A 24,937-nucleotide genomic window follows, 5' to 3' on the forward strand; every position below is an offset into this window, starting at 1 on the left:
TTTTATTTTTATCTCCATGCATGTGAAACACAGGGCTTTTTTTTTTTTTTTAAAGAAAAAAGTGACATAAGTAAACAGAAGAGCTCTGATGCCTGATGGTCTTGAGGCGTGGTACTGTCTAGAACTGTTGGGGGCATGAGTATGTGTCTGTCGTTGAGCCAACAATAGTGGCTCTAAGGAGTTAGGTGATTACCCAAGATCATAAACATACAGGAATGGTTAGTAAGGACCCCCAGGTCCTATGTGTTTTCTTTTTACTTATACTTTACTACCCCCCCTGCCTGCCCGCCCTGCACTGTTCACAGCTGAGTACTCATAGATGTCAGTATGTCAAGAAATTTGGGAAGGGAAAGGATAAAAGAAACAGCACGAAAAGAAGCCAAGGAGAGCAGGTGTGATGTGGCTTGTGTGTGTCCCAGCACTCAGGGGCCTGAGATGGGAGGATGACTTGAGAATGGGAATGGGAGCTGGATACTACCCTGGCCGTGTGTGTGTGTGTGTGTGTGTGTGTGTGTGTGTGTGTGTGTGTGTGTGTGTGTGTGTGTGTGTGTGAGTGTAGAGGGGGGAGAGGGAGAGGGAGGGAGGGAGAGAGAGAGAGAAAGAGCGAGAGAGAAATGAAAGCTACAGGGATATTGGAAGCACGTGGATGTTTGGTCTAAGGATTTAAATCAATAATCCCTTGTTGAGACTAATTGTCTTTGAATATTCTGAAAATACATACACCTGAAAACAGCAGAGAGCGGGAGAGAGACTGACTTAACAAGTTATACTATATAGATGGTCATGAGCCACCATGTGGGTGCTGGGAATTGAACTCAAGACCTCTGGAAGAGCAGCCAGTGCTCTTAACCCCTGAGCCATCTCTCCAGCCCCGTCATGTCATTTGTAAATTCCAAATTTCCAAAGTTGTCATCTTTGAAATACTATTTAGAATTATACTTCATTTTTGGACACAGAAATCTTGCCAGAAATTGGGCAAACGGTTATTTATAAACCTCAGATGGAGTCAGGCAGCGGTGGCACACACCTTTAATCCCAGCGCTCGGGAAGCAGAGCCAGGCAGATCTACATAGCGAGATCCAGGACGGGCACCAAAACTACACGGAGAAACCCTGTTTCAAAAAACAAACAAACAAACAAACAAACAAACAAACAAAAATCTCAGATGGTCCAGGAAGCAAAATGACTGTTCTCAGACACAACCTCACTGCATAGGCCTTGTTTCTAGTTCCAGCTGATGTCAGAATTTCCTTTAGTCTTAGGGCCTGAAAAACTAGTTGCTCTCCATTCTTTCACAAGAATGTGTTTCTCTCTTTAGGCTGGAGAGTCAAAGACAGTACAGTTATTATTTCTGTGGGGCCAAGGGAGCAGGTCCAGTCCACTTTTAATGAAGTGAGTTAGGCATTGGCGAAACCACAGAAGAGCTATGTGGTCCAGGGAAGCTTAAGCTTTCATGCCATGTTCCCTTTTTTTTAGGGGCCACATTGTATTTTCGGGTCTGCAGGTCCTATGGTTTCTATTGAAAGCCATGGACAGCATAAGCAAATGAGGATTGCTGTCTTCAAGGAAACATCATATATAAAACCAGACCACATGTCATACTGGTTTTGTGGGCAGTAGTTGTTGGGCTCATGCTTTAGCCTTCTTCACTCAGTATTTGGTCCTTTTACACCAGCCTGTAAACTAGTGATGGTAGTCTTTTATTACTGTCTGGTTTTTTTTGTTTGTTTGTTTTTGTTTTTGTTTTTTTTCGAGACAGGGTTTCTCTGTGTAGCTTTGCACCTTTCCTGGATCTCACACTGTAGACCAGGCTGGCCTCGAACTCACAAAGATCCACCTGCCTCTGCCTCCCAAGTGCTGGGATTAAAGGCGTGCGCCGCCGCCGCCGCCGCCGCCGCCGCCGCCGCCGCCGCCGCCGCCGCCGCCGCCGCCGCCGCCGCCGCCGCCGCCGCCGCCGCCGCCGCCGCCGCCGCCGCCGCCGCCGCCGCCGCCGCCGCCGCCGCCGCCACCCAGCTGCTCTTAACCTCTGAGCCATTTCTTCAGCCCCCCACAAGCAGGTCTCTCAATCTGTAGAGCAATGTTATTTTTTCCCTTCTGAAGTTGTCAGTTTGTGATTATTTTTTTGATAGAGAACTGAAGGTTTGAAATGACTTTTAGCCAATGTGATTGATAATGGCATATATTCTAAGGTTGATCTATATGAGAAGCAGATTATTGGTAGAAATCTTTATCTAGAAATTGAGTTTTCAAATTTACCTTTGATCGTAATTAGATGTTATCTAATGTAGTGAGCACAAACTAGCTTCAGTCCCACTACTTTCTTCCTCATCTGTTTATTCAGATTAACATTCTTTTCTATTCATTGTTCCATTACTGTTTTAAATATAACACTCTAATTTTGGCTGGTTTACACAAAGAATTTGGAGCTAATGATTTCACTGAATACTTAAGCAGAACTGGAACTAAAAGTGACAGAGGAAGACATGGTCAAAATGATTAAAAGATGGGAGGGGCTCAGTGGTAGAGCACTTGCCTCGTATGCAGAGGCTTGGGTTCCAGTCTCAGTACTTGGGGGTGGGAATTGAACATAGATGTAATCTTAAGCACTTAGGAAACTAAAGTGTGAGTGTTGAGGCAAGCAGTGAACTCTGCATAGTTCCTTGGAGGCCAACCACAGTAACATAATGATACCCTCTCTTAACATCCAGAGCTCCCCAGTGCCGTAAGAATAAACAGTGACTGGAAAGGAGTCGGGATAGGGGCTTTCCTACTTTTTTTTACTTGGTTAATTGATTGGTGTGTGTGTGTGTGTGTACAACTTGTGGAAGTTGGCACTCTAATTCCACTATATGGGGATCAAACTCAGGATGTGGGCGTGGTGACACATTCCTTTACCCACTAAGCCCTATCTTGCCCACCCAAGATAGGTGCTTTGAATATCAGAACATATTTGTTGGTTTATGTTAAGTTGGAGGCACTGGAATAAATAGTTGATAACTTAGCCTAAAAGGCCTATAGAAATTGGGTTGGAAACATTAATAGGAAGTGATGTAGGGCTGTAGTGATGGTTCAGTGGTTAAGAGAACGTGTTAACTCTTTCAGAGGACTTGTTCAGTTCCTAGCACTTATGTGGCAGATCACAAAGGCTTATAGCTCCAGTTCCAGGGGATCAGTGCCCTCTTCTGGCCTCTGAGAGCACTGCACACTTAGAGCACACCCATTGGGCATGGGTGGGTGGAAAGAAACCAAAAAAAGTGGGTAGAGTGTGTGTGCATGATTGCTCTCCAGATAGTAAAGGTCTAGAATTTATTTATATTTTAAAGAATTGGTCTTTTTTGTTTGTTCTTTTTTTAGATAGGTTCTCACTATTCAGCCCAGGTTGATCTCAAGCTCTTATTTGTTTATTTGTTAATTTAATCTGAAACATTTAATCCTTTGGCCTCTGCCTCCCAAGTGGTGAGATTGTGCTACCATGCTAGGCAATAAATGGTCTTGGAGGGAACTTTCTATGGTTTATGTTTTCATTGAACAGTTCTGTTGTGACAGTAGGTGTGTTTTTTGTTTATTGAGACAGGGCCTCATGTAGTCCAGGCTGGCATTCATTATGTAGCTGAAGTTGACCTTGAACTCTTTCTTGCTTCCACCTCCCAAGGGGTATGTAGAATGAAGTACATGCCAAGGAATAGAGAATTAAAAACCTAAAGATAGAGTTTTATCTAATCGGAAGTTTCTCTTCCACCCATCGGTTCCCAAATAACCTCTCAGAGGCTTAATATTAATTATAAATGTTTGGCAGATGGCTCAGGCTATTACTAGTTAGCTCCTACATTTAAATTAACCCTTTTCTATTAATCTAAGTATTGCAATGGCCGTGGTGTTAACCAGTTTGCTGGCATGTTGCTTCTTGGGCGGCTGGATGGTGTCTCCCAGACTGAGCCCTTCTTCACCTGTATCTCTGCTTGGATTTCGCCCCTGGCTCTATCCTGCCTTGCCATAGGCCAAAGCAGCTTTTTTTTTTTTTCTTTTTCTTTTTGTTTGTCTGTCTGTTTGAGACAGGGTTTCTTTGTGTAGCTTTACTCCTTTCCTGGAACTCACTCTGTAGCCCAGGCTGGCCTCAAACTCACAGAGATCCTCCTGGCTCTGCCTCCCGAGTGCTGGGATTAAAGGTGTGCGCCACCACCGCCCGGCCAAAGCAACTTTATTTATCAACCAAAGAGAGCAACACATATTCATAGCTTACAGAAAGATATCCCACAGCAGTTTTAGAAGAAGTTGTATCAAATATTCCAGTAAAGCCTTAAATTTTTTTAGTTTAATTTTATTTTACAATTTGGTATATTTTTTAGACAGGGTTTCTCTATGTAGCTCTGGCTGTCCTGGAACTCATTTTGTAGACCAGGCTGGCCTCAGATTCACGTAGATCTGGCTTCCTCTGCCTTTCCAGTGATAGGATTAAATATGTGTACCATCATGCCCATCTAAAATTTATTTAAAATTACATTTGTTTTGTTTGTGTATGTATGGAGGTGCACATATGCCATGGCATATGTGTGGAGGTCAAGGAGTTGATTGTCTCTTTTCATTATGTGGGTTCTGGTGATCCACTTCAGAACTTCATAGCAAGTTCCTCAATCTGCTGAACAGTCTTGCCATCCAAGCCTTACGTTTCTTTGTATCTTTTTTTACTTATTGGAACTCAATATAGTCTCCAATTTGCATTGGTCCTCCTGCTGGTAGCCTCTTGAGTGCTGGATTTCAGGTGTGCAACACAGTACTTTTTTGTTTGTTTGTTTTTTTCCAGACAGGGTTTCTCTGTGTAACAGCACTAGCTGTCCTGGAACTCACTTTTGTAGACTAGGCTGGCCTTGAACTCACAGAGATCCACCTGCCTCTGCCTCCCGAGTGCTGGGATTAAAGGCATGTGCCACCACTGCCCAGCAACACTTACTTTCCTTATTTTGATTTTGGTTTTTTGAGACAAGGTTTTTCTGGCTGTCCTGGAACTCACTCTGTAGACCAGGCTGGCCTCAAACTTGGAGATCCTCCTGCCTCTCTCTTGCAAGTGCTGAGATTAAAGGCTTAGCTCACCATTGCCTGGTTTATTTTGATTTTTTGAGGCAGGGTCTTGCTCTGTAGCCAGGTAGTCTGGCTTTATTTCTTATATTTTATGAGACTGGTGTTTGGCGGCCTCTGCCTCCCAAGTAAGTGCTGGGGCTAAAGGTATGCGTCAATATCACCCAGGCCTTGAATTCTGGTCTTGCAGCTTAAGGCAAGCATTTTTATCTGCTGAATCATCTTACCAGCCTGAGAAAACTCTTTATTCTGAGATTCCTGTGTAACCACTTCTCTTGGTTGTTCAGGTTCAAGCTGTCCGTTTTCCTAGAGAGGCCATATTCAGTGACTCTCTTGCCCATCTTGGTAGTTACCATACCATGTGCTAGTTGCTGTGAGGGAACTACAGATGACTCATACTTAGATCAGACTCAAGGAGGGACTACTAGGTGAGGGAGGATATTTAGAGAAGTCTTTGTGGAGATGTTGAGTTGAGCATTAGAGAAATAGCATTTTCATGATGGACTTTGAGCCTTCCCTCTTTAACTTTGGAAAGGAAACCATTTATAAAATCAGTTAATTTAAAATCACATAAATTAATAGATACTGGGAGTTGAAAATACTTTCAGCAACAGCATTGAATACTTCAGCTCATTAAACAGGAAGTCTTATTCAAGTACTTATAAAGTAATTAATAAACATGAATAATAAATTTAATATCAATAATGAATTAAATCTGAGAAATTCTATATTGCATTTTTGATAAGAGTGATGTAAGTTAATGTGCTTGGTCTAAAGACAGTTTTATCTTTTTTAGCATTATATAAATGGCTTTATCCAGTGGTAGGTAATAACTTAACAGAATGAAAAGAATCCTAAAGCTCCTGATTTCCTCAACCTCCTACATAGTCTCATTGTGTGGACAAGGCTGGCCTCAAAATTGCCGGTTCTGCTTCTGCCTCCCAAGTGCTGCCATTAGGAATAATTCTTCTAATTTAAATATGTGGTTCATCACCCAGATGAACCATGCATGTTTTTCCATGGGGTGTAAAGATTATAAATGAGCTAATTTTGTAGCAAGATCAATTCAGTTGCCATTTATGTGTTAATTACTGCAATAAGTAACTCAGGTTGCTCCCTTCCCACCTCTGTTTTGAGAATTTAGTCAGCAGAATTAGTTTGTATTTATAGTTAGGCTGTGTTACTTTAATACTAAAGTATGCTTCAGTGAGTAAATACTGAAAACACAAGTTTTTTTTTTAAGTGAACTGTATTGCTTGAGATATAGTGTAAATTTTAGAGCCAGTCCAGGTGGCTCATACATTTAATCCAGGTAGAGGAAGAATATGCACTGTGTAATTTAAGGCAAACTGCACAGATGGTTGTAAAAGTGCTTCTTGAATTGTGCACCCTTACATTTGTGTGCGTAGATGGAAGATCAGAAAACAGAGCTTACCAAACAGTTCATCTCACAGGTGTCTGTGCTCCAGCTAAATCTAGTCATCAGCAGCAGGTGAAGGAAAGGTATCACTAGCAATGGTACAGATTTTCCCTTCACTGGGTAGCAGTCTGCATGGCAGAGTGTGCTAAGGTCAGACCTGTCCATTATTCCCCACAACAAAGGTTAGAGTAGTTCTGTTTTTTCTCACTCAGTAGCCCAGGCTGCCCTCCAACTCAAGTGCTGAGATTATATGTATAAGCCACCATACTCTGTATTAAATATAGTATTTTTGTGTGTGATGCTAGGGAACCCAGGGCTTTGTGAATGCTAGGCTAGTCCTCTACTTCTGAGCTACATACCCATTTCCTAGTCACTACTACCCTTTTTTGAGACAGGGTCTCACTATGTAGCCTAAGCTAGCTTTGAACTCAATATCAGCTCCTGAAGGCTGCATTTATAGGTGTGTACTACCACCACATCTGGCTAGAAAGATTTTTATAAAAAATTTGCCTATTTAACAAGGTTGATTCTCACTCTCTTGTCATGAATATTTTATAGGAAATTATTAGTAAAACTAAATTAAAATTTTCTCCATGGAGCTGGAGATGTAGCTCAGTAGAATGTGTGCCTAGTAAGCACCAAGCCTGAGTTTGATCTCCATGACCACTTAAACTGGATGTGGTGATATATGTTTATAATGCCAGCACTCTGGAAGTGGAGGCAAGGGGATCAGAAATTCAAGGTCATCCTTTGATATGTAGAGAGTTCTAGGCTAGCCTGGACTGTCTCAGAACATTATTTTTCCTAATGATTTCTGTGTTCTGAGTACATCTGAAGTGCAATATAGGCCCAGTGGTAATAAATGAAGTGTCATAGAGCTGTGTTGTGAGGGATCTCTGTGGGTATTTAGTACTTAAGATTTTTATCTAGTCATTTCCAACTGTGATTCACCACTTCCCTTTAACTCTTTCCAGAAAGTTAAGATCACATTACTTCCCAGATACTTAAAGAGTTCCTGTTGATGTATAGAGCTGTTTATAGCCCTCCAGCATCAGAAAGTGGCTCCAACCATTTTCCCATTACATCATCACCCATTACACCAGAGCAATCTGCTTTGAAGTCTTAAGTGTTGTGCCCTCCCCCCAACACACACACACACACACACACACACACACACACACACACACACACACACACACACTCTCTCTCTCTCTCTCTCTCTCTCTCTCTCTCTCTCTCTCTCTCTCTCTCACTCTCTCACTCTCTCACTCTCATTTTCTTTATAAGGAAAATGGGGGAAAAATCAGACTGGTCAGACAGTCCTTAAACAAACATTTAGCAGTGATTTGAACATCCTAGGTTTACCAGCCATCCCACTCTGCTAGTGGAGAAGACCTACCCAACTGTACACACATGAAACCTAGAAAGTTATACATTTGAAGTCAGGTATAGTGTCGTATGCCTTTAATCCTAGCAGAAACAGGCAGTTCTGAGGACAACCTCATCTACATTGTGAGTTTCTGGACAACCAATGCTACATAGTGAGACCCCTTCTGGAAACAAGGCAAAACAAACAACAACAACAAAAACCCCAGAAAGCTGCATGTTTGGTCATGTGATACCTGGCTCTGGTACTTTTCTTTTAGCCCTGCAGAATTAGTTCTAAATTAGCTCACATAGTGGGCTGGAGAGATGGCTCAGTGGCTGAGAGGACTGACTGTTCTTCCAGAGGACCTGGGTTTCACTTCCCAGCACCCACGTGACAGTTCACAACGGTAACTCTAGTTCCGGGGGAACTGCCACCCATGGCAAAACATTAATGCATATAAAATAAAAATAAAATAAAGTAATTAAAAATTAAAAAAATAGTTTACATAGCTCTATCAGTGACTTGTCACTGGCATATTAGACTTTTTCAAATAATTCTCTACAATAGGAATTCTTTAGGAGATCAAAAGTTTCTTGTCCTTAAGTTGTTGAACTGTTTTCTGGTGTTAAGCGCTAGCCAGGTAAGCATTTGAACTAGAGGTTTTGAAAACACTTTGTTTCGACAGGTGCTGGTGGCGCACCCCTTTAATCCCAGCACTCAGGAGGCAGAGCCAGGCAGATCTCTGTGAGTTCAAGGCCAGCCTGGTCTACAGAGCGAGATCCAGGACAGGCACCAAAACTATACAGAGAAACCCTGTCTCAAAAAACCAAACACACATAGACACACACACACACACACACACACACACACACACACACACACACGACCAACTCTTTGTTTCTGTAAGTTTTTCAAAGGCATTATAGTATTTACAGTGATGGCTCCTGGGGGAATGCTTCATTTTCCTTACTACATTATAAAGCAGTTGGACAAATGTAGGCTCTGACCTTCCTCTTTTCGTCCCAATTTTAATCCTCTTCTTTTACCTGTCTTTGTTTTTTACCTCCAACATTTATTTTGTGTGTATGTGAGTGCTCTAGCACCATGTGGACGTCAAAGGACAACTTGAGGAAGATGGTCCTTTCCTCTTCCCGTGTGGGTGCCCACTGAGCCATCTCACCCCCACCCCTTTTCTTTCCTCTCCTTTCTTTCCTTTTCCTTTGTTTCTAAAACAGGGTTTCATGTAGCCCAGGCTGGCAAACTATTTTATCCAGAGCTGACGTTGACCTCATCCTCCTGCCTCCACCTCACACATGGTAAAATTATGACTTCAGCTCTTAAGAGCTTCTAACATTTGGTGTGTTGTGTGTGGTATTGTGCCAAAGCAAACTTGGAGTTATGAAACTATTAGGGAGTGCTCAGTTTCATTTCAGAGATTTCACACTACCCACTTAATTACGGTCCTGCTTTAGCATTTTTAATATCCTTATTCAAGACAGATTTGTTGGCAATCAGAAGGAACAATCACCATCAGAAACTCCAGAGAAATGGAGTATCAGTGTTTAAAAAATAAGTAAATAAAAATAATAAATGTGACTATTACTGTTATTTTACAAACCTCTTTAGCTTTCTCTTCTGTATTTATCATCAAACCCTTATGTATATGCTATAGGCTATGGCATGGAGTATGAGGAGCTATGGATAACTTAGGATGCTTTGAAGAGAATAATAATGAAAATTATGGGTTAGACTGGGACTACAGAATGCTTTTTTCATTCCCACGGGAAATTAAAACTGCAGATTCATATGAGGATTTCAGTTGGCTTTTCTCAAAACTTGATTTTCTCCCCCACCTCTTCCTTTCTTTCTGTTCGTTTGTTTTGTTTTGTTTTGTTTTGAGACAGGGTTTCTCTGTGTAGACCTGGCTGTCCTGGAACTCACTCTGTAGACCAGGTTGGCCTTGAGCTCAGAGATCCACCTGCCTTTGCCTCCTGAGTGCTGGGATTAAAGGCATGTGCCAACACTGCCCGGCTAAAACAGTTTGTTTGTTTGTTTGTTCTGTTTTTGAGACAGGGTTTCTCTGAGTAACAGCCCTGGCTGTCCTGGAACTCACTTTGTAGACCAGGCTGGCCTCGAATTCAGAGAGATCTGCCTGCCTCTGTGTCCCGTCTGTCCCTGTCCTGTGTCTCCTCACTCCGCAAAGTGCTGGGGTTAAAGCCACCATCCTCCGCTGCCCAGCTCAAAACTTAATTTTCTAAATTAGAACTTTTTGATAGTCTGTGCTGTAATCCAGGAAAATTTTGCTCCAAATATCTTTTGTAAAGATGTTATAAATATGTGCCAGAAAGCCTGTCAACCCAACATATACCTTAACACACTGAAACAATTAGACCAGTTGAAAACATCTACAGATAAACAACTAACCTGGACAGCGAGTATGACTTTATTATTTCTAATTAGTTTCATGTCTGTGTGTGTTTTCAGTTTCGAAAATGTCTACAGAAGGAGGGTTTGGCGGTACCGGCAGCAGTGATGCCCAGCAAAGCCTCCAGTCCTTCTGGCCCAGAGTCATGGAAGAAATCCGAAACTTAACAGTGGTAAGGAAGAACAATGAGCTTCTAAAGCAGATCAGCAGAAGCAAGACACAAACCTTTTATTTTCAAGCATGTTTACAAAGGCATAGTGCATTTCTGATCTATAAGTTGGGGAATGAAAGTAGAATTTCCCTTGAACAAGGCACTACCAGGGTATTGTTTGTGACTAAGTAGTTGTTTGGATCCGCTACTTGGAGGCAGACTAATGTGAAACTGGTACTTGAGGAAGTACAGAGAGGCAGAGGTTGCACCTTCCTGTAGTAGTTAGCCTGTTTCTTTAGCCTAATTCATTGGCTGTACCAGCTTTTTATAATTTGATGAAAACTGTTGAGCAGCTTATTTAGCAGATGTGTTGTGAGCCAGCACTCTTTCCAGGTGTTAAAAGATACGCTTAACTGGGCAGTGGTGGCGCACGCCTTTAATCCCAGCACTTGGGAGGCAGACGCAGGCGAATCTCTGAGTTCGAGGCCAGCCTGGTCTACAAAGCGAGTTCCAGGAAAGGTGCAAAGCTACACAGAGAAACCCTGTCTCGAAAAACCAAAAAACAAACAAACAAACAAACAAAAGATACACTTAGATTGGGCTTTCTCAGTAGCAGCAGCATTATGATGTTCTCAGGGGCTGTCCTTTGTATTTTAAGTTGTTTAGCAGCATCCTGGCCTTTACTCATTAACAGTCAGTAGCAGTTTTCCCCTACTTGTGAAAACAACAAAATACTTTCATAGACTGGCAAATGTTCCCTTGAGCTAAAATCATCTCCTGTTGATAACTGTGGACTTAGAAAAGTCACATGCAACCCCATCTTTGAGGAGCTTACAGTCTTCTATACAACTAGAGTGAATTAGTCAATAGGTATTTACTCAGTATTTATGGACACAGTCACAGTGGTGAGTCCTGAAGCAATAAAAGGGAACATGCCCTGAAGACAGTGTAGTACCTATTTTCTCTCTAGTTGAGCTAGAAAAGGCTTTAAATGACAGCATATAGAGATACTGAGATGGCTCAGCAGGTAAAGTGCTTGCTACCAACGTGATGACTTGAGCTTTAATAAAACTTAAGAAGAAGCAAAAAAGAAAAACAAAAAACAAAAAACAGCATGTTTATTTTTATTGAGTCTTGAAAGGTGAATGAATGAGCATTAGCCACATGGACAGGATGGTGTAAGCAGAGGCTTTTCTCTGTCCTGCCAGGTTCCACAGCCACTTCTAAATAATCATTCAAAGGCTTATATTAATTATAAATGATGGGCTGGTAGCTCAGGCTTATTACTAACTAGCTTTTACCCTTAAATTAACCCATAATTCTTACATATGTTTAACCACATGGCTTTGCACCTTTTCTCAGTACAGCATCCTATCTTGCTTTCTCTGTGTCTGGCTGGTGACTCCTGACTCTGCCCTTCTCCTTCTCAGAATTCTCAGTTTGAATTTCTCGCCTAACTTCCTGCCCAGCTACTGGCCTGTCAGCTTTTTATTAACAATAAGAGCAATGCACAGGGTACAAAGATTGTTCCACAACAGGATGGGAAAATAGTTCTATCCTAGGCAGCAAAAAGAGCACGTGCAAAGGCTTGGAGTCCCAGAGGAAAGGACCTTGTGTTAGAGGAATAACAAGAAAGAAGTTCCGTATGATAAAGGTTGGGGGTAGGAATGTAGTGTGTGGTTCAGGGATAGTAAAGGAGAAAGGCAGGATAAAACAGAAGTATTTTCAGAATACATTGTCATGTTCTTAATAAAGAGCATTCAGTTTGGTATCTTAGCAAGTACTGAAGGAACTCCCTGTGTCTTGTGCCATTGCTGCCTTAGAGGTATTAGCTCGCTGGCAGAGCAGACCCTGGATTTTTTTCATGATGTAGAAGCTAATGTCTTCGGTTTAGTGGTATACTAAACCAGTAAACCTAAATTTGGTATACTCACCAGGTGGCGGCGGTGGTGCACACCTTTAATCCCAGCACTTGGGAGGCAGAGCCAGGCAGATCTCTGTGAGTTTGAGGCCAGCCTGGTCTACAGAGCAAGATCCAGGACAGGCACCAAAACTACACAGAAACCTTGTCTCAAAAGACCCCCCCCCCCAAAAAAAAAAAAAAAAAAAGTTTGGTATACTCTGGTAAACAAGATTGATTTGTTTGTTTACTCAACACATTCTTAATTTTTCATCTACTTTGGCCTGTGCTGGCCTCTGTGGCTCTAGTAGTATGCCGACAGACTAGATCATTGTACTCATGGAAAATGTGTTCTCTCAAGACAGACTATAAATAAGTAACAAATTAAACTAACTTCTAACTGTGATAAATACCCACTGACACTGGGGTAATTAATGTTCTGAATGGACCACTGGGTGGTGTTCGTTTACACAAAAGGATAATTGGGCTTGGCTGAGCCTTTCTGGGTGGCTGTGGGCAGAGTGGATTTCCAGTGAGAAGACATGTTTCTTTTAAGTGTTCCCAAGTGTTGGTTATCCGTGCTGTTTCAGATAGAGAACAAGGGGGCTGACAGTGAAGTTACAAAGTCAGAAGTGGGGTGTTTTACACAGATTTTTGGAAGATAATCTTTATTAGGATTTTCTCTTTTGGGTTTTTGTTTTGTGTGGATTGTTTTTGTTGTTTTTTTCTTTCCCGAGAGATTTCTCTGTGTAGCCCTGGCTGTTCTAGAACTCACTCTGTAGACCAGGCTGGCCTGGAACTCATAGAGATCCACCTGCCTCTGTCTCCTGAGTGCTGAGATGAAAGGCATATGCCACCATCACCTGGTTAGTCAGAGTTTTCTAAAAGTACAAGTACGTGTGCATGATTGGCTTACAGGACGCAACCCAGATAGTCCACCAATGAGTGTCGTACACTGGAGAAGTCAAGAATATGGCAGTTGCTCAGCCAGGCCCAATCTGGTGCTGAAGGCCTAGAGAGGATTCTTGGAGGGCTGCTGGTCTCCAGTCTTTGTTGGAATCCTGAAGAAGTTGGTTCTAATATCAACAAAGGAATGCTGCAGCAAGGCATGGACTTGCCATGGACAGGGAGGGCAAACAGACAGAGCAAACAATTCTTTTCTCTGTGTGCTTTTAGGTAGGCTGCCACCAGGTGCCACTCAGATTTAGGGATGGGTCTGCCCACTTCAAATAATCTGATCAAGAAAATCCTTCACAGGAGTGCCCCAGCAGTTTGTGTTTTAATTGATTTCAAATACAGTAAAGTTGACAGCCAAGATTAGCCATCATATAATCTAATGGTTACATTTATTTGATTTTAAATGCTTACTTGATTTGGGTCAAACTGGTGCAATATGTACCCTTCTGGTTCAAGTTTTGTAGGTGAAGAGAAAGAATTGTAAGAAGAAAGTGTTGTTCTTCCATTGACTTAACTAAAATTTTCTTCTTGTATATCTCTGAAAGATTTCCTTAGACCTCTACTGTAGCATCTGCTTAGGAGAGTGACTGACATATAATAGCTGCATGATGAATGACTGAATGATTCAGACTCCACTCCAGACTTAGGGCAGAGCGACGCCAGTTCCAAGTGCCCATGAGAGAGTGAGGTTGGGGTGTTTGTTCTTTCTAAGAGCAGGCCTGTGGTAGTCTCAAGCGTGCAGCACACGGAGGCCTCCACTTCTCTGACATACCTCTGTCTGTGTAGCATTTTAGCACTTAATTTGGGAACTTGGTGTTGCTTAAAATCAGACTTTTGAGGGAAGGGAGTTGACAAGGTCTTGCTCTACAGCCTTGACCAGTCTAGAATATACTGTTTAGACCAGGCTAGCCTTGATTTTCAGCACTCCTCCTGTGCCTGCCTCCCAAGGGCTGAAATTACAGAAGTGTACCACCACACTCAGATTGATAACAGACTTTCCCAGATTGTCTTATCCTCTTAGCTGATACTTCAAAACATGAAACAGATTTTAAAAAGTCTGTTATGCTTAAATTATCCAAGTATAAGTAAAACAAGAATATTTGTAAAAGTGGTGTGGGACTCAGGTTCCAAAGCAAGTACCTAAACTTTGACAGGTGGTATTGTATTTCATGATGTAATGAACATACCTGTTCTCAGTTGTTTTAGTCTGAATCAAGTAATAGCAATTTATCCTTCATCTCAACTTGACCTTCCTGCTCCCACACTCTTAAAGTCCTGCAATTGGCCATGAATCCAAGTGTTCAGATGGGGATGGCATTGGTTACAAATCCTAATGAGTAATCATGCCCGTCAGTGATTACATAAAACATTCTATATTCCTGTTCATCAAGTTTCTAGGAAGAGTCAGTAACAGATGTTTCCTACCCTTGTAAGTGGTGGTGGGGATCTCATTGAGGATCCAAATTTTCTTCTACCCTCTCTGTCTCTCTCATTTTGGGGGGATAGAGAGTGTCCTTTCAGCATCCCAAACACTACAGTTATAAGCATTCTGAACCATGTGAAGTCATAGTAGACATCTTGTCATTGAGTTTTATAATTGTTGGGACCTCTTTGAGGGTGGGGAAGAAAAGGCTAACTTAGCCTTTGAGGGTAGTGATTTAGGTAGGGAGTGGATGGATCAAATGGTGAGGATCCTGAATCTTGAGAAATCTAACTTTCCCCTGACCTACTCTCTATGTCCAGTTCAGCCTTCAGATAGCTGTAATTTAGTAATTAAGTCATTTTCCTTTCATTTACAGCTTCATCTTTTCATGGTGTAACACTTCATCTTTTCATGGACAGTGACATTCCTAACATGACAATCAAATCATGTAATCAAGCAAGAACATTGAGGGTTGATGGACTGTTAAAAGGTCTGAAGAGATGACTCAATGGTTAAGAGCACTGGTGGCTGCTCTTCCTGAGGATCTGGATTCAATTCCCAGCATCCACATGGTAGCTCACAACCATCTGTAACTTCAATCTCAGGAGATACAATACCCTCTTCTGGTCTCTGTGGGCAACAAGCACTCATGTAGTCCATAGACATACATGCAGGCAAAGTATTCATACAAGTAAAATGAATAAAAACAAACAGGTCATGGGCCTGGCATGGTGGCTTCCTTTAACCCCAGCACTTGGGAGGCAGAAGCAGGTAGATCTCTAGAGTTCAAGGCCAGCTAGAGCCACACAATGAGACCCTGTCTCAACAACAAACCATAAAACAGGCCATGTGCTGTGAGCTCTTTCTGTAGATCTATGCTTTGCAGACTTAATGTCTATGAGAGCCCCAGAAGGGAATGCAGGTAAAAATTAATTCTGATTTAGTAGTCTGAAGTGGATCCTGAGTTTCCTTTGCATTCTTAGGTAATGCCATTACTAGTCTAAGGATAGCATTTGAGTAACAAGACCTAGTTAAGAGAGTGGCCCTCAATGCTCATTCCTAATGATAGTTATGAAGGGAATTTTCAAAACAACTTGATGTCAGGATTCTACCCTTGGAGTTCTGTTGTGGTCAGTCTGCAGCAGAGCCCAGGTAACTTGATTTTCAAAAGCTTCCCCTAGGCAATTCCAAAATGAAGCCAACCATGAGAATTATTGCTTTAAGAAGGATGAGAATCTTGACATTCTGTAGTGTTTCAGTGAGCTGAGTAGAAGAGATTTCTGTTACCTAAAACTCTGGATTCTGTAGTACAGCTTGAAGAACTCGCTGGTTTTCTTTGGCTTTCATCAGAGTAATTTAGGGACTCTTGAAACTTGGCACTTTAACATGGCGGTGATTTAAATACAGTTCTCAGACAGTAGTCAGGAGCATGAGAATGTTCAGAGAGTCTGTTCTGCAGCTCACTGATCCAGTTCCTGAAAAGTTGAGGAAGAGTTTGGGTGATAGTCCTTCCTCTTGGCTCAACTGGAAGAGAGGTCAGTACTGTTCACACTCACAGGGCTGCCAATGTGAGAGCCAGGGTGGGGCTTCAGTAAGCTCGTAGTAGAGAGACCCCCTTTCCTGCAAACTTACCTTGGGCTCTTATGTGTGTCTAGGAAGCTGAGATGGGAGTACAGAAAACTAGGCTGCTGTCAGGAACACCTTACTTTCATAAACCCCATGTGTCTTAGTTAGGGTTTCTATTGCTGTGAAGAGATACTGTGACCACAGCACCTCTTACAAGGAAACATTTTGTTGTTTTTGTTTTGTTTTTTTTTTTTTTTGGTTTTTCGAGACAGGGCTTCTCTGTGTAGCTTTGCGCCTGTCCTGGAACTCGCTCTGTAGCCCAGGCTGGCCTCGAACTCACAGAGATCCGCCTGGCTCTGCCTCCCGAGTGCTGGGATTAAAGGCGTGCGCCACCACCGCCCGGCTCTGTTTTGTTTTTTTTAGACAGGGTTTCTCTGTGTAGTTTTGGTGCCTGTCCTGGATCTTGCTCTGTAGACCAGGCTAGCCTCGAACTCACAGAGATCTGCCTGGCTCTGCCTCCCAAGTGCTGGGATTAAAGGCGTGCGCCACCACCGCCTGGCTACAAGGAAAACACTTAATTGGAAGGGAATCGCTCACAGTTTCAGAGGTTCAGTCCATTATCATCATGGCGGGGAGCATGGCAGCGTACAGGCAGACATGAGGGAGGAGTAGCTGAGAATTCTACATCTTGCAGGCAACAGGAAGTAGACTGACACACTGGGTGGTATCCTGAGCATACGAGACCTCAAAGCCCACCCCAACCATGACACACTTCCTCCAACAAGGCCATGCCCACTCCAACAAAGCCACGCCTCCTAATAGTGCCACTCCTTATGAGATTATGTGGGCCAATTACATTCAAACTGCTACACCATGTTATGATCCATTTTTCACAGAATGCCTCTTTAAAAAATTTTAAAATATATTTTTATTTTATATATATGAGTGTTTTTATTTTGCCTGTGTGTATATATATGCACTCCATGTGTGTCTAGTACCTGTGGTTGTCAGAAGAAGGCTTCAGGGCCCCTGGAACTAGAGTTATAGATGTTTGTGAGCTGTTGTGTGGTGCTGGGAGCCAACCCTGAGTCTTTTTCAAGAGCAGCAAGTGCTCGTAACCACTGAGCCATCTTCCCAGCCCCACATAGTTCTTCCTCTTTGGAGAGTTCAAGGCTTGGGGATCATGAGATCTCACAAAAGAAAAAGGTTGGATAGGTTAGCTTCAGGGAATTTGATGCTCTCTTCTATCCTCTGCAGGCGCTCATACACACGTGACATAGCATATACATACATAGATACACATGAGTACATACAAAAAAATCTTTAAGAAAATTCTTTAACAATTTCATGCATATATGCAATGCATCTTGATCATACCCACCCCAGATCTCTCCCTCTAGACATCCCTAAATGTTAGCCTTCCACTTTTGTGTCCTTTTTAAAAAGAAATAGCTCACTGTTCCCAGTTAGTTCTACCTGCATGGGCATGGATATGGCGTCATCTGTGGGAGTGTGGGTAATCTAGTAGTGACCACACTCCCAAGAAATGACTTTTCTTCCTGCAGCTGCCCTCTGTTATCAGTAGCGCCTCAGTTGGGGGTGGAACTTCATGAGTCCCTCTCATCCATGGTGAAATGTTGACTGGCTTGATCTTACAGGTCTTGTAGAGGTAACTATAGGGGCTGTGAGTTCCTGAGTTTAACAGCCATGTCATATCTTGAAGGCTTCACAGTATTCCTCCCAATACTTCAACTCTTACATTCTTCTTACCCTTTTACCACAATTTCCGTGAGCCTTTGAGGGATTGATATCAATGTCTCATTGAGGGCTAAGTGCTCAACATTCAACTATTCACAACACTTTGACCAGTTATGAATTACCCACTGTAGAAAGAAGCTTCTATGACCAAGATTGAAAACAGCATTAATCTATGGGTATAAACATAGATATTTAGAAGGCAGTTTTACATTTAGAAAAAAAACCATCAGTAATAGGGTCCCCCAAGGGTCTTTTTTTTTTTTTCTCTCCAGATCTAGAGTGCTAGCCATGCATTCCTTCCTATGGAGCAGGCCTCCGATTAAATCAGAAAGCTGTTGGTTACCACCCAGCATTGTGCTAGTATTGTACCCGAAGGTATAGCCTATCTTTCAGGTCGGTACTGTGTGATGCACCATCCACCACTCAGTAAGTCAGTTGATAACTTTCCTCTCTTGCATAGCACCCTCCAGCACTATCAAAGCTGGTCATCATTGAGGTCAGTCTTAGTTTAATTTCTTTGTTCTGCAACCAAAATGTGTTGTGTCTTCAGCAATAGGATCTCACTGTCTAGCTGTGGTGGGCATCAAAGAGCAATGGCAATAGCGTATGTTGTCTCGTGTGTGTGTGTGTGTGTGTGGGGGGTCCTCTGGGGCGTCACTGACGAGTAACTCATAGGGGTGTATTTTATACTTGGCACTGAAATTTTCATTTAGTAACCCGTGCTTTCTGACAGAAGCACGGTCCACTCAGGCAGGGTACCTCCATTCATACTCCTTTTTGAAAAAAAAAAATAACATTTTTTTTTTGTTAGCTTACATAGCAATGGGTTTCCATAAGGCTTTGGGGTGTGTGTGTCACTGTATACCAGGATGGCTTTGAACTCATAGATATGCCTGCCTTTTGAGTTCTGGGACTAAAGGTGTCTGTCACCACACCTTCAGTTTTGGATAGCTTATCACTCCTTCATCCGTCTTCATCCCCTTCTTTAACCCTGGTATTCCTGCACTCTATTTTCCTAGTATCTGTGTTCTGCTATTTCCCTTATTGCTTTTCTATTCAAATTGGAAGAAGTTTTGTGTGTGTGTGTGTGTGTGGGGGGGGAATTGTTGTTTGTTTTGAGTCCTATAACCCAGTCTGGCCTTGTACTAATCTTCCTACCTCTACCTCTCAAGTAGGGGATGTGCACTACTGTGTTTGGTTTTCCTTGTTTGTTCTGTGTAGTACCTTGCTATGTAGCTCTGGTTGTCCTAGAACTTGAAGCAGTCCTGCCTTTGCCTCTTGAGTACTGGGATTACAGTCATGTGATGACATACTGGGCAAAGGAGGGCTTTTTGATTTTGGAATGTGTGTGTGTGTGTGTGTGTGTGTGTGTGTGTGTGTGTGTGTGTTAGATTAACCCTGTGCTTTGGTTACGTAATCCTGGAAAAATCTTGTAGAAATGGCATTAAATGACAAGTGGCAGCTCATTTGCAGGAGAGCGAACTCCCGTGGTCATGTGCTGTGTGTATCCAGGGAGAACTTTGGGAGTTACATCCCTCACCTTCTCTCTCTCTCTCTCTGGCATTTCTGAACAGTGTTATCATCTTGTATGATGTGCCACACTAGTAAGAAGGCAAGGGATAGATTGCTGTGATTAAAGACTTAAAAAAATGCCTTCAAGTGTCTGGCCCTAATCCATCTCCCTCTTGCTTCTACTGTCCTACTGTCCCGAGTCATACTTTTGACACTGCAGGTGTTTGGTGCTTCCTTCCTATTCACTCTGTGAGAATACAAGTATCACTTGAACATAATCCTGTCACCTTTCCTGTGGACAGTTCCCGGCTCTTCTTTCCCTCTAGCCCCAGTTTGCCAGCTGGTTATTTATTCCCTTCCTTGTGTCCCTCTTTCTAGTGTAAGAGACTATATAATGTTTTTGATGTGACTGTGCTTGACAAATTACAAGTTCCTCAAAAATCGGGGTAGGATGGTACTTTGTACTTTCACACAGTCACAGGTGACGTAGGTTGGGTTGGGTTGCAGGGATGCAGTAAATAAAGAGGAGCAGAAACAAGGTTAGAAAGAATATGCTCTACTCTCTTCTGGTATTATTGTAATAACTGGACCTCTCGGCCTCTGTCACTCCAAGGCTAGTTATAGTGGAGGCTTTGAGGAGAATGCTACCTAATTTGGAAGACAAAAAGATTAAAAAGTGATATTTGAATTTGTAGAGCTGAGTGAAGCTTGTTCATCTGTGTAGAAACATTGGGTATCTTTTTTGAGTTTCTGCCTTGAAGGTATTCCTCTCTGCTGCCAGTTCTTTTTTGTTTGTTTTGAGACAGGGTCTCACTGTGTATCACTGGCTGGCCCGGAACTCACTCTGTAGACCAGGCTGGCCTCAGACTCACAGAGGTCTGCCTTCCTCTGCCTCCCTAGTGCTGGGGTTAAAGTTGTGCGCTATAGTGCCCGGCCCTGTTAGGTATCTTAGATATTTTAATCCTAATCATTTCTCCTAACTCTATATATATTAGTTATAAGGGAGAAACTGGGAAGCCTAATGATCTTTTTCTAGAATGCCTTCTTTGACATGCACATTAAGTTTTCTGTTGCTTTTGGAAAAGAAAGTTCCCTGTGCTTGTTAATTTTTATCAAATCTCAAGTAATAGTTCCTTCTTCTATAATGTGACAACGTGGATACCCAGGTGATCGCCCTGGATTTAGAGAGTCACACTCTAGGCTCTTATGGAACAGTCATTTAATGCCTAGCTTCAGCATGGACTTGATCTCATTAGCACTTCATTACTGCTCTAAAATTCCAAGTTATCTTTTATTTCTAGAATTATATCGACCCTTGGGCATGTGGTTAATAGTAGTAGTTTCAAAATAAAGCAAAAGGGGAGGGGCTTAAATTGCACATAATTGAGTAGTACTACTACTGCTCAAAAAAGCTTTTTTTTTTCCTTCTTTTCTTTTGGTCTTTTGAGACAGCATTTTTCTGTGTAGCTCTGGATGTCCTGGGACTTGTTCTGTAGACTAGGCTGGCCTCGAATGAAGAGATCCACCTGTCTCTGTGCCTGTCCCGTCCGCCTGTCCCCCCCCCCCCCCAAGCTGGGATTAAAGGTGTGCACCCCACTACTACCCAGCAAAACAAAACAAAAAAACCCACCTTTCTTAAATCCCAGCCAGTGCAGTTTATTTTCCTCATCCCATTTTTGTTGGTTAAGGAAAAAGTAGCTGGCCTATTTCAAGAAGGCAGCTGCTAAATTCCTCCTCACCCTTAGGGTCCTCACAGAGGAAAGAGCTGGCAGGAGGGCAGGCGCTCTGGAGGCAGAGGCAAGGAGATCTCTGTGAGTTGGAGACCAGTCAATAATGAGAGCCTGTCTCAGACAAACACAGAACACTGGCAGGATAGGGAAAAGCCTTGGAGGCAGCGATTTCACATTAATCCACATGTTGCAGCTTAGTAAACTTGGTTACAAAAAAGGAAGGAAGCTGGGCAGTGGTGGTACCCAGAACTTGGGAGGCAGAGGCAGGTGGATCTCTGTGATTTGGAGGCCAGCCTGGTTCAAAGCGAGTTCCAGGACTGCCAGAGTGTTATACAGAGAAAAACAAAACAATGACAACAACAACAACCAAAACAAACAAACAAACAAACAAACAAAGGAAGAGGAGATACTTGAAATGAATGAACCTCTACTGAGCAGAGACAAAGAACCTGCTACTGCTGTCTTTCCTTCGTTGGGGCACTGTGAGGGTTGGGAACTCTGCAAGGGCTTAGTGAAGAATTTTGTCTGGAGCTTGTATTTTGTTAATTTATCTTTCCTTCCTCCCCTGCTGTATTTCCTGAGAGGGGTTCTAGACCAGTCTGTGGCTTCTGCCTGTGCTCTGCCACTTGGCTGGCCATCCACCACTCATGTGCCTTTATTGCTCATTTCAGAAAGATTTCCGAGTGCAGGAACTCCCACTGGCTCGTATTAAGAAGATTATGAAACTGGATGAAGATGTGAAGGTGAATTCACGTTATTTTTAAGGTTCATATTAGAGCTAAAACTTTTGAGTATTGCTCATTCCTTTAGAGCTCAAAGTTAAACAGAAATGAAAATATTATGATATGTTGCCTATGGTTTTATTTGGTCTAAAATGAAGTGACCTTAAATTGAACAGTTTTAATTATTATATGATGTTTCTTTGAAAATCAGGGATATTATGGGAGGATATTTTTCCCAAATACTTAGTGGTTGCTTCTGAGATCAGGTGCTGTTCCTAATTCTTTTCTCTTCATAGTGTAAACATTTGTATCATTCAACAGAGCATTGCTATTCTCTCAGCGTCCTGCTGCAATCTTTTGTCTTTTTCTGAGCTATGAGAAAGGTCTACTAGGGCTGGAGAGATGGCTCGGTGGTTAAGAGTACTGGCTGTTCTTCCAGAGGTCCTGAGTTCAATTTCCAGCAACCACATGGTAGTTCACAACCTTCTGTAATGAGATCTGGTGCCCTCTTCTGGCCTGCAGGCATACATGCAGACATATACATATATATGTATACATAATAAATAAAATAAATCTTTTTTAAAAAAAAGAAAGTTCTTCTGATGATACTGTACTGCCTTAGTCACTTTTCTGTTGTTGTGATAAGACACCAAGACTAAGGTGACTTATAACAGAATATTGGGACTCGTAGTTTCAGGAGGTTAGAGTCCATGACCATTATGTCAGGGAGCATGCAGCAGGCAGGCGGGTATGGTTCAAGCAGCGGCTGGTAGCTCACATGTTAAGACACAATCACAAAGCAGAGGGACTGGAATGGTATGGGCTTTTGAAATCTTAAAGCTTGCCCCCAGTGATATACCTTCAATAAAGAGATGCCTCTTAATCCTTTTCAACCAATTCCACCATCTGGGGACCAAGTATTCAAATATATGAGCCTATGGGGGCCGTTCTCATTTAAACCACCACATGTACCTGACCTTCTTAAAAACAAACAGCCGTTCCTTTAATTCTAGCACTCGGGAGGCAGAGACAGGCAGATCTCTTGAGTTCCAGGCCAGCTTGGTCTATAGAGCAAGTTCCAGGACAGCCAGGGCTACACAGAGAAACCCTGTCTCAGAAAACCAGACTAAGTAAATAAATAAACAAAACAAACAGATCATGAGTGAATTAGACTTGTGAGAGGATCAGTTCTTGGCTTTTTTTTTTGGTATTTCTAGGAGATCACCTCTGATTATGATTCTCAGGGAAGAATAGCTCGGTTTCTTCTTCTCTGAAAATGTGTGCTGTCTTTGAATTTGCAAGGAAAACGTAACAGTTCATACAGCATTCATGTTCCCCTTTTATTACCTTCCTTCCTTGAATAATTCTGGCATTTAATTGGATAAATATTCCGTTTGTTTGTCGAGACAGGTGTTGCCTCATGTAGCCCAGCTTTTTCCCCTCTCGAGTACTGGGATATTCTAGGCATATGCCACCATGCATGCCCATTTTACAGCTGTGGAAGTATGCACAAAAATGAAATGACCACCTGTATTGGTAGAGCCAAGTTCTTGTCTCATGTATTGTTAACTCTATAGTGCATCTGTCTGTGTATTCTTTACAGCTTTGGTTGAACTTGGAAGTCAGGCATATTAAGACAGCTTAGTATTTTCAGGCACTGTGCTGGGTACACAGGCTACTCCTACTTACTTCTCCTAGTAACACTGGAGGTTTATCTTTGTTTTTTTTTTTTTTTTTTTTCCAGTTTAAGAAAAATAAAGCTCAGAAAAGTGAGAAATGTGAGATTTTACCAAGATCCATTGGCACCCAAGCTTTCCTCACATAGTTTCTTGGAATTAGAATCTAAACTCTGCCACCTACTGGCTCTGTAACTGTGGGCATGTCACTTACTTTTCTTAACCGTACTTTCTTTGAAAGGCTGTTAGGAAGGTTTAAAAAAAAGCACCTATATGCCTCTAATCCTAGCATTGAGAGGTAGAGGCAAGACAACCCAGCATCTAAGGAGTCTGGCCTGTATTACAAGAGACACTGACCAAGGCAAAAAGTGAACATCATGGATGGGACCTAGCAGTGGCAGGCACTAGATAAGTAAGCGTCCTTCTCCTCTTCCCTTCTTCCTGTTACCTGTCTTACCCCTACGCAGGGATTTATTTTACTCTGGACCCTCCAGAGGCCATCACTTTTTTTTTTTTTTTTTAAGCTCTTGTCCCAAGGTAGGTATTGACACAAGAGACTGACTGGCTTGAATGTTTTTTTCTGGTGGTTGACAGTGTGGGCCTACAATCTCTTCCAGATGATCAGTGCAGAAGCCCCTGTGCTCTTTGCCAAGGCAGCCCAAATTTTTATCACGGAGCTGACTCTTCGAGCCTGGATCCACACGGAGGACAATAAGCGCCGTACTCTTCAGGTAATGCTGACTCACATCAGGAAAACTGGGGTAAACCCTGCCTTCCCCTGCCCTGTCCTCTCCAGTGCTATGGACTGATGGCCTTTGCCAAGCTGATATGTAATTAGGATCTTCCTCTGTTGGAGCACAGGTATACTTTGTAGGCACATGATGATATTTCCTTTCTAAGAATGTTAGTTTCCAGTTCTCACATGGTTTTCACAGCTCAGTGATGGAGCTCTCTCTTTAGTTGGTGCACCTGTGTAGAGGCAAGGGCTCAAGTGGTCCAGTGTCTGTCTGTTTCCAGGTGTGCTTCTGGTTGGAAGCCCAGAGCCATCAGAAAAAGACAATCCCAGAAAGAATTCAAGGTCTCATTAACTGCTAGATTTTTTTTTTATTCCTTGTCTGTCTTCCTTGAAATTGTTTCCTTTTGTGCTCTTTTTGTTTTGTTATTATTTTTTGTTTGTTTGATTCGAGGCCTCACTGAGTAACTCTGGCTAGCCTAGAACTCATTATTTATTATGTAGACCAGACTGACCTTGAAC

General features: G+C 42.4%; 1 protein-coding gene across 5 annotated transcripts in view; it reads left to right on the forward strand.

Moving 5' to 3' along the window:
* Nfyc (nuclear transcription factor Y subunit gamma) overlaps positions 1 to 24,937 on the forward strand; it is a 71,930-nt gene that overhangs the window by 26,421 nt on the left and 20,572 nt on the right. For 4 of the 5 annotated variants that reach the window (XM_052715641.1, XM_052715636.1, XM_052715637.1 and 1 more), the window contains exons 2-4: positions 10,347 to 10,459; positions 21,956 to 22,027; positions 24,300 to 24,413. In XM_052715641.1, coding sequence (XP_052571601.1) covers positions 10,355 to 10,459; positions 21,956 to 22,027; positions 24,300 to 24,413 — 291 coding nt within the window. In that variant the 5' untranslated portion in view covers positions 10,347 to 10,354. The remainder of the gene's footprint in view (positions 1 to 10,346; positions 10,460 to 21,955; positions 22,028 to 24,299; positions 24,414 to 24,937) is intronic. The other variant, XM_052715640.1, reaches the window with a different exon arrangement.

The sequence above is a fragment of the Peromyscus californicus genome, unplaced genomic scaffold (genome assembly GCF_007827085.1).
Source record: "Peromyscus californicus insignis strain IS unplaced genomic scaffold, ASM782708v3 Scaffold_5__1_contigs__length_169319896, whole genome shotgun sequence".
Taxonomy (NCBI): Eukaryota; Metazoa; Chordata; class Mammalia; order Rodentia; family Cricetidae; genus Peromyscus; species Peromyscus californicus.